This window comes from Folsomia candida, unplaced genomic scaffold, assembly GCF_002217175.1.
Source record: "Folsomia candida strain VU population unplaced genomic scaffold, ASM221717v1 Fcan01_Sc001, whole genome shotgun sequence".
Lineage (NCBI taxonomy): Eukaryota > Metazoa > Arthropoda > Collembola > Entomobryomorpha > Isotomidae > Folsomia > Folsomia candida.
In genome coordinates, this window is record NW_019091193.1 from 16325198 (window position 1) to 16335704 (window position 10507).

General features: G+C 34.0%; 1 protein-coding gene across 2 annotated transcripts; it reads right to left on the reverse strand.

Moving 5' to 3' along the window:
- Positions 1–6048: 6048 nt before the first annotated feature.
- LOC110863536 (Golgi phosphoprotein 3 homolog sauron) lies at positions 6049–10243 on the reverse strand. Of its 2 annotated transcripts, XM_022112878.2 has the most exons (8): positions 9285–9432; positions 9150–9195; positions 8548–8815; positions 8280–8468; positions 8153–8210; positions 7879–8054; positions 7736–7759; positions 6049–7516 (listed from the first exon to the last, which is right to left on the reverse strand). In XM_022112878.2, the coding sequence occupies exons 3-8, from the start codon at positions 8746–8748 to the stop codon at positions 7298–7300; spliced, it is 867 nt and encodes a 288-aa protein (XP_021968570.1). In that variant the 5' UTR covers positions 8749–8815; positions 9150–9195; positions 9285–9432; the 3' UTR covers positions 6049–7297. The 2 variants fall into 2 exon arrangements, with proteins under 2 accessions (XP_021968570.1, XP_021968569.1); XM_022112877.2 differs by lacking the exons at positions 9150–9195; positions 9285–9432 and adding an exon at positions 10011–10243.
- Positions 10244–10507: the final 264 nt, after the last annotated feature.

The following is a 10507-nucleotide window of genomic DNA, read 5'->3' on the forward strand; positions in this document are numbered from 1 at the left end:
CCAAGTGCTTCAATATACGTCAACATTGACGGTTCCATATATTTATGTGTAATATAGAATAGTTTTGATTTTCTCAGTAATTGCAAACCTTTATTTTGCATACACCCCTTGCAAATACAAAACTTGAAAGGACTTGAATGCCATAGGGTACATACATACCAAGAAGCATCAGCTATGTTTTAAAGTCACAAGAAATCAGAACAACCTGCCGTAAATGAAATTTCATCTGACAATCTTAGATGTTCTCATGCATATACGTCTCATATAGCATGTCATCATTAATGAAAACATTGTTCACTCATGCTAACAAAAATATAAAAATATTTATGAATACCTACAACATGCATACTCTACATATATGCTTATACATAAACCCTCCCATTCTTATTTAACAACTTAATGCATGTAACTTATATCGTCGTTCTGATTAAATATTTGTCAATTTATTAAATTAATTAATAGTGTCAAATATATCTATATTTAAAAGTTTAGTTGCGAAAAACTTGAACTAAATATACAATATAATTAAATACATATACTCAGTAAACAATGAAGTATTGGGATTATTAATTTTTCCAAGGTCGTCGTATGAGTGTCTACTAATTATTTGTAGTGATTTAAAAGCCCGAAAATAAACCTAATCATTTTGTGCTTGTTAATTTCCATCGGGTTTCCCCCCGGTTTCAATAGTCCAATTAATCAAGTTTGTTATAACACTTGTTGCAAAAATCATGATTGGTTTACATTTCCACAAGCACCAAATGATGCTGTTTCCTGATGCCTAACATCTTTAAAAAAAATGTGAAACAAGCCGTTTGAATTCCAAGCTGCTGCTTAAAAGCCAACACGCCTCTGATATTAGCCAATAAAATTGCGTCCTGCGTCGTCTCTCGAACTTTGTTCTGTGACGTAATTGCATGTGTCCCACTCAATTCTCTTTGCAATTCGGAAGTAGAGCGACAAACGCCATGATCCGATCCAGAGAGTCGCCCTAGCTCTACATAGACAAAATTTTGTTGGCTCAGCGTGACTTTTTTATTTTAAGCATTTGGAGGTCAGACTAACTACTAAATGGATTGCTGAACTTTAGACTTTAGACACCGGCTCTGGATGAATAGTGACATCGCAGCAAACAAGTAAATACATACTTTTTACAGTACTAAATATACACACGTTATGAAAATGAATAAACAAGCATAACATGCGAATTGCTAACTTGGCAATCTTTCCCGAATACAAAACAAGACATGCTTTCTGGGCAAAATTTTTTGAATGTGGTTCGTAAGGAGCAAGAAATATGAATTAATGCCAGACTAACCCAACTTTTTGTCTGGATTATATTGTACAACAATGTTTTATTCTTAGACAGTTTGTGTATGCCAAACTGAACTGCGTTGGGATATTATTTTATTTGGCAATTACCGCAAAATGAGAATGCCAACTCCGGTATGCATACGTAAGTTATCCGTGTGAGCAACTTGGTTAAAATGCTAGTTGGCAAGAAACATATTTTGTACAACATTTGTGATGTAAAGCCATTATAAAATGTGGGAATGTTGATAATTTCTCCATGCGTGAAAAAATCAGAAGATGCAGATTCAAAGTTCATCTTTTGTTTTGCGACTAATATTTAAGTACGGAACTAAAAGGGGAACCACGATGGTATGCATAGATCTGACTGTGCACATACGTAAGTAACACAAAGAGAAGTACTAAATTTAGATTATCATATTACGTATAATCATCAAATCAGTACATTAAATCATCCACCTTTTTGTGTTAAATGTACATAAATACGCATGTCAATTGTCATTTGTAGACAATTACGGGATGAAGGACATTTTAACCATGCAATTTAACTTGCAATATTTACTGTAGAAGATTTGGGACGTGGGTTTTTGGATAATTTTAGGAAGGAAGGAAATCATGGCAAGGCTAAATTCATGTAGGGAAATTATTGGGTTATTTTAGAGTAGACTACATCTAACAAGAGTTTAATCTATTTGGCCAATATGCATATAAACTGATGCATGCAAATATATGCAAATACAAATATGTCGATAGGTATGTGTAATTATGAACTAACTGACACCAAGTTTAGAAAAGTGAAATTTGGACTCATACGAGGGAGGGGACGACCAAAGTCCAACTTCCGCAGAACGTATCATTTACATACACATTACTTATGGAGGAGTGTTCATGCTTGATATTCCTGAAGGTTTCTCTGGATAGATCTCAGGTTTGGAGTCCAACCACCCTCATCAAAGGTTATCGATTACTGTCGTGTTTCAATCATTTGTGCCATTAGCACAAGATTCTTAATTTCGATGTAATCAGCTAAATCTTACGCAATGCACTCTGACTTCACTCACACTTTCCTGCTTCCTTTCCCTGTCATGTCACACTCACTCCGAGTGTAAGTGAAACGTCTGAGTCTTACACATTAGTAAAACTGGTGGACCATGGACCCAATAAATGGATAAAGACGCTGGTGCAATTAGTCTGATTGCGTTAAGATAAACGGATAATTCTAACTGTTCTCTAAATCCATGACTGGAAAATTGATCCATTTAAATAAGTTTATATCTGTACATGTATTGATAATCCCTACTCTAGTCTCGTAATGGATGCAATTGTTATATGAAAACACAAAATTCTAATACTTGCATGCATTTATGTATGTATACTTCGTTAGAGTATGCATATGGCACAATCAAAGAAAATGTCACTAGATATATTGTGATCAGCGAATAATGTCCCCACGGTTATTCGATGTCCCCATCATCTGCACGTGTTGCATAAATCCCTCCCATCCCTATCCTACAATGTTAGATGTCCCCACGGCTTCCGCGGCCACTGATTGAGATGGTGCAACAGAATCAGGTCATGTCAGAAAAGTGCATTGTCCTTAAGAAACAACACGATCATTCATTTTGTAGTCTCAACAGTCAACAAGTTAATTGCAGTTGAATTGGGTTATTTATTATGCAATCTATACCAGAAGGAACCAATGTCAAGTAATAAGAGTAGTTCTAGAGATGAGAATATTGAGAATGCAACTGATGCATACACGCGTATTACGTGTATCGTACGTACGTAATCAATCACTACGGGGAATACAGTCGCTTATTTCATTCTCTAGTTTTTAAGTTTTTATATGCACCATTTTTTTCTTACAAAATCCGTACGAGTGATTGTAAGGTCAAGGTGATTATGTTGAGGGAGCATAAAAAACGCTTGTACCCAGTAAATAAATAAGTACATACATACATGCATGCACAAATAAATATAATAGTTTGCAAATGAAGATACCTTCAGATTAGTTCATCAATAAATGTGTGTATGCATGCGCGATATTGTGCTTACCTCAATCTGAGCCATGGGGACAATCCAGCAGGCTCTCCGCTTTTTAAATATATTTGGCATGGCTTCTTCAGAAACACAGAAAGTTGATCGATTATCTAATCCCAGAGTTAGTATAAGCTTTAGTACGTGGCCTTGGAGGTCAATCTGCTCCAGATTCGACCTGGGAAGAAAGTGAAGTCACGGGTGCAAATTCAGAGAAAACAATTAACACACTATCTCAAATTAAAAGTTGTTCCAATGGTTAGCATTATTCAAATAATTAATAAATATTCCTAGTCTGGGTCCCAAACTCTTTCGATCTAACCTTATTGTCATGAAAAGCCAGATTAAAACCTACATATACGGAATTATGGCTCGCACAAAAAAGTGCTATGAAAAATAAAGTGACCATGACATTGCTGGCATTGTCGCCGCTGGGGAACATTGTCCCCACAAAATAGTTTGTCTTTCTATCCTTTCAATGTTATTCAGTCCCTCCCACTCCCAATCTCGCAATGTTATAGTTCCCATGCTGTCCCCACGGTTCTTCGTCCCCTGATTGTAACCTTTGAATATTTAGAGGTTGACAGACACGGTAATAACATGTCATAAAGATATGAGATTTCCAATTAAATCTGAACTAAGGTTTAATTAAATTATTTTTAGTTATTTTTTCTGCGTCAAATTTTGTAAAAAATGCAATTTCCTACCCTGAAATATATGGAGGTAGTAAATAAGTAAGTAGCTCCACTAATAATAACCATTGTCCTTCAGCTTAGCGTGTGAATCTATCCGTAGCATATACTATATACATACATGTATATTTACACTACGAATGCGACAATTAAGCTTTACTACGACGATTAAAGTTGCGTGTCCATTTTTGCATACAATTTTAAGACGATATAATATGGAATTTCACTATAACATCAGTTGCAAGTAATGCTATTATTGATCGCACAATGTTTTTAGGTTTTTTTTCAATTAAAATGTGCAATTTAAAACAATGAGTGTCTAATGTACGGATGCACATACTTATTAAAACCAGGCGACGCAATAATTTTTATAGGCTATAACAATCTTATGGGTCACCCCATCCCATTTCTACTGTTTGACTGTTTGTGGCCGGGCTAAAAAAATATTAAAATTAAAAGGCAAACTCTGGAGAATTTTCGAAAGGTGAGAAAGTCATCTTTTAGCAAATCCGTATTGTATACATTTCGAATTGCACGCTTAGTGAATCCCAGCAAATAAATATCAGACCAGTGCTTTATTTACCGCATTAATGTATTGATGAAGAATAATTTATGAATTTTGAGTCACCATAACCAGGACTGACTCGGGCTGTATCAAGTCTACCTGCACTGTAGATTTTATAAATGTTACAAGTTTTTGGGATATTTCCGTTTACGGTGTTCCAAGCAAAATCATCGTCCAATGTGGATTGTGGAATGCAGAACAATGCGCATTTAAACATCATAATCAAAAATTTAACTTAAGCACAATTTTGATGAGAAGAAACCAACTTGACGTTATCTATTAATACACATGTATATGTACGAGCTCTTTGCAAAAAATGATATGATTACTATCTTTAATGTAGGCAAAGTCCAAATCCCCTCACCCTCACATACCAATAAATTTAGTAGTGTTATATAATAATTTCATAAGAAAATGAGGATTACAAAACCCTGGCTTTATCTGTTTCTGAACTTTGATGTAATATGATTTACGACCAAAGCCTCACTTTACGATTGCATGATGTGTGTAGTGTATGTATGTACGTAGCATCTGTAAAAATACGAAATAATTAACCCTGCGTAGCTTGATAATTTTTTAGTTTCACAGCTCACAAGCTGTATTCCCAGAAACTTAGATAATTTGATGCTCAACTATTAATACAACTATAATACAATACATGTCCAGGTCCAATGGTGACACTATGCCTTTTTATGTAACCTTAATTAATGCATCCTTCGACACGTTGAAAACTCGCGATAATTTGCCAAAACTTGATATCTTGCTGGATAACTGAACTTCAGTGAAGGATACATACAACATTATTTGTCATATCGTCGACACGCTCACAGCACTTGACAACATTTCACAGGTACCCGAACTTGGAGTGGGCTACAAGATTCTGCCACGTGCTAAACCTTTCCCAAAGCCACATTGACTAAGTCTTGGTGGGGTTAATGAGTGTCGTAAACTAAAAATGATTACCTACTAGTAAGTCAAGTAGACTTTGTTCCTTACTGATTACTACACATTATATAGTGGAGTTAGGTATGTCTGTCTTCCAAATTATATATCCTATAATTACTACCTCAAGATAAGTATGTGTATTCACGAGTCTACCACATAAATACGAGAACTCAATCAAAGGTTCGCGTTATTAATTACACTAAATAAAATCTAGACAACATTTGATAAGCGTGTGATTAACGCGCGCCACGCTTTATCTAAATATATACGTCAAATAAATTTTATAGTCTGCTGAATTTGCGAATACGTGGGTCAATGTACAAACATGTTCAAAAGTTCAATTACAAAAACTATCATCTAATGTACTCAACTATATTAATGTTTTTTCATCCAATACTAAATACACATATGTATATGTATGTAGCTAAATAGTAATCTCATGGATCATATTATTAGATTTGATATAATAAGTTTGAAACTAAATACACGTACACAAAATCATGTTTTAAAATATTATCATTTATTTGGATGTAACAAATTGACATAAAACACTTAATGTAAAGTAGTTTAGTTTATGCAGAATACATCTGTAATTACATTGACCTGATTGACTCATCATGTTCTTGTGGAAATCGACGATAGCGTATTTATATTATAGTGTCGCCAACAATCAGTTGGTAGTAGTGGGTATAGTAAAGTATATAGATGGAATTATACAGCAGCGTTATTAGACTTATCTAATTGGACTAGGTCGTAAAATATAACTTCATTATTATCTAAAATGTAGAGCATGCACCATTGATTTAAAACTTATAGGAATGGAAACTCAAACTTTATAACTATTTTTGCTTTTTAATTAACGAATTACTATCAAATCTGAATGTACATGACATTTTTAAATGTCTATTTAAACTTAAAATGGCAATCCTGCGATTATGACAAACTAGTTTTCATACACATAGTAAAGAGTAAATTAAAATAATATAATTAATACATGTAATACACACTGACTATCTCTCAAACATGCATCAGACTTTAGTATGAAAATTGTAGTTTTAGTTGGAAATTTAAATGTCATATTACATGATATTAGTCAAAATAAATCACAGAGCAAGTGATTATTGATGAAATATAATAATTAATTTAATAGTTTCAAGATATATCTGTTTACTATTAAATTATAATGAAATGTAATAAAGTCGCCACATTATACAAGTCAGAAATCATTGTGGTTGGTGATCCGATACATAAGTTACGATTTGATTGTACTAAAAATTTAAACTAAACGTTAGACAAGTGTAAAAATGCTACAAAATAAAAATTCGGATTTGGCTTGTCTTTCCCATTCTCACCTACATATATATTCCCATAAATAAATAAAAACCGCTAACCGTATACCGAATGTAAAATTTAAAAATAATTTCAAAATCATGTAAATTGTAATAATAATAATATTAAGTTTTATTATAAATAGTTATTATGCACGCACGCACCACTATTGATTATATTGAATTTAAATTCACATGTACTAAAATAACGTGTTGATAATAGATGTTATATTGTACAACTGAAATTTTTTTGGAATTTATTGTTGACGACGAACTGCTTTCTTGTCCACAATGGTACTTATTTCGCAGAATAGCCAAGAAAATGATGAAAACATTCTATGCGATGCGAAGGAAGGGACGAGGATGGAAAGGTATAAATACGCAGGATTAAAATTTAATTGTCGGAGATATAATAGCAATCACTTTACAAAGGCAGATACGACGGCCCAAACGGTCTCATTGGATTTGGCACTCTCTGCATCGAAATCCAGGTCCATAAGCTCTCTTACTCTCTTCATTGCCAGCTCATAATCGTCGTCATTCAAGGGAGCAAAAGCATTTTCCAGCACATCTGAAGAGTAGGCCATGTAAATCAATGAAAGGAGTCTCCTGTCCATTCTCTGAGCATCATTTGTCCACTGTAAGAAAACAATGAAAAAGTCAATAAAAAGGGGTCTTTGATGGTTTGGATGCCCAAAAAGACATGAATTCCTCCACCAGGTTGTTCAGAATGGAAATTACAAATATTGCCCAGATCGGACTCAATAATATACTGTCGTTGTTCTTCTTATGTCAATATACTTACTATTAATGTTCTACTTGGTAAGAAGCATATAAGAACAAATGAATAATAGTACCTTGGTTAACACGGCTTCCTGAAGCTAGAATTATAATAAACAGTAAATGTACTAATTATCACAAACTACTCATCGCTTTGCAGCATAATACTGTACATTTACATGCGTACAACACATTGAGCTATACATTATTATTAACTCACACGCTTGACAATTCTGGATTTAGTAACATTGTCTACCAATGGATGGGTGGTCATATCAAACAAAAGAAAGTTTTGCTTTTCTGTCGTTAAAACGCCTTTCTCGACAAGGTTTTTAGCCAGGCGCTCACGAACGTTTTTTAGTTGATAAGAAAGCTTCAAGGGATTCCACGTTTCACCTGATTAGTTAAAAACAACTCGTAAATAACACAACAATCAAGTACTTATATCAATGAAATTAAATAATTTGTCTAAATAAATATGTTTTTCAACAAACCACTTAAATACTCGATCCAGCTTTGAACAGTTTCAGGTGGTTCCGTTTCTTTGATATGCTTTAAAGAAGAAAAAAATTAATTACATTTAAACAATTTAAACTTCAATAAAAGTTATTATTAACTCACCTTTAAAGCCTCGTCCAACAAAACATCTCCACATGGAGAATCATTTTTGACGAGAACTTTCCGAGACGTAAGAGCACGTCTCCTCATGCCAGCTTTCTCCAACTCAATCTTTCCCCGAAGAGCTAACTCCATTAAAATGCACCCACGTAAACCACTAGAGATGCAATCGTTCCAGAACGACGTGTACCCCTAAGAAGTGATTATACAATCAATAAGAGATGTTCTAATCGTACCATACATAAGAGGATTTAAATGTGCATGTACTTGCCTCTTTATCTTTTAGCCCTAAGAGTAAAACTTCCTCCATCAGTGTCAACCTGGTCTCTTTTGAATCGGCGTCTTCAGCGTCCGAGTCCCTTCCATCCTTTGTGTCCCGTTCCTCATTTTTACTCGACGATGCTCCAGCGCCATTTTCTGCAGGTGGTTTAACCACATTTCGACGCAAAACTAAACCACCTTTTTCGCTCATAATGTCAAGTTGGCCAAGACCTCTAATTGGAATTTAGTCCTTCGCTCAACCTGAGCCGTGTCGTTTCCTGTCCAACATAAAAGATCCGTTAATTAGTGAAATAAATTAATACAAGATAAAACAAATAATACTCTCTTTTAATACCATCGCATCGTTATGATTTTATACTTTTAAAACTAAACCAATTTATTCTAGTTAAACAAATCGATTGTAAAGGGAAATCGGAAAACAGCTTTCAATGTACAATTGTTAAGCAAACCGTGCCAGATTGTTTGTTTTGTGACTGATGATAGTGATAGTATATGTACTTATTATGCATAAAACTCATTCATATTGTAGGATACCTAATTTATGTCGGGCAAAAGAATACTAAAAATTTGTAAAGTTTACATAAAAATTACCATTAGGAAAATGTACTGTCCTATTTGCGCGTATACCATGTAAACTCTGTAAGATTTTTCAAGGAGCAATTGCTTTTAACCCGAGCAGTACAGATGTTGGATAAATTATAATTATTCACGTATTGTACGTCTGACCTGAATTTACACAATAAGAGTCTAAAACAGATAAATCCATTGACTTTATATGCAATGACTGTATGATGAGTAAAAATTCGTACGATGAGTACGTTGTAACTATCGTATATTGTCGAAATTAAGAAAAGTCAGATTTCTGGCGATGAGATTACTGCACAACTGCATTATACATTTATTTGTGCCAGCCAGGTGAAATTAATTGGTGGCATCTGATAAACAAATTTGTACCTCAAGGTCACCTCTGTGATTATGTTATGATGATCATCATAGTGAGTAAATGAAATTTCAGACTGATAATTGTAATACGATAATTCTTTTAACAAGTATTCGCTTATCATCTTATTATTTAGCAACTTTAATAATTCATGCATAATATGTCCATTCCTATAACTGTTCGGCCAGCAAACTAACAGAATGAAATCATAAAGGGCTACGTTAACTCAACTAGCGAAGCCCCTTCATACATAGTCATTGAGATGACGCCTTGAAAATTTATATCAATTTTCCAGTTCATATTTCTGCTATTGTACTTCGTAAGACGTTACCATAAAGAATCAGCTGGACATTGACTCAGTCAAATTATAATTATTTGTAATTTTAGTATCATATTTTAGATTGGATGAGAATTTGTTGTGCCCTCGACTCGAGGACTTAACTGATGTCAGCGTTATAATTTTGCCTTGGAGTAAGAAATACGAATTGAAAAGTTAAAACAAAATTATTTACGGTTTTTTGGAACAACACCAGGACGGACGAACGAAGAAGAATCCCAGTTACTAAGATCTAGCACTTCACAAGGATGTAGTATTTATTTGCCAATTGAGAAGATTTTTAAATTATTTACTTTTTTTAATTTTAGAGAAGGGAATTGAAAGGATGGTTGATAAATACGAAATATTAATATGAATGAATTGCTTGCACTTGTTTTGATTTTAGGATGAGCAGCAGATTGACTTTTCGCTGGCACTGCAATTTTGCAGCACCACGTAGCAAGAACCAGAGTGGCAGTTTTTCTCCCTTTCCACAGATGACATCACTTCGCAAATTGCAAACTTTTTTGTGGTTGGCATTGTGCAAAATGCATGATTGATTATGCAAACCAGAGATTTTGTATGATTTACTAGTAGTAGCGGAATTGTACGTGATCATTGATACAATAGAGACTGTGCAAACATTGCTTTCTCCATGCTTTCTCCATAAGCTTGCATAAAGATATGTATGCA

Excerpts from the sequence above, each read along its gene's own strand:
- LOC110863536 (XM_022112877.2), bottom strand. The coding sequence starts at position 8,748 with ATGAGCGAAAAAGGTGGTTTAGTTTTGCGTCGAAATGTGGTTAAACCA. Across the intron at positions 8,469-8,547 it reads TAGGGCTAAAAGATAAAGAG|GGGTACACGTCGTTCTGGAA; the intron begins GCAAGTACATGC and ends ATCACTTCTTAG. Across the intron at positions 7,760-7,878 it reads AATCCAGAATTGTCAAGCGT|CTTCAGGAAGCCGTGTTAAC; the intron begins GTGAGTTAATAA and ends TTATAATTCTAG.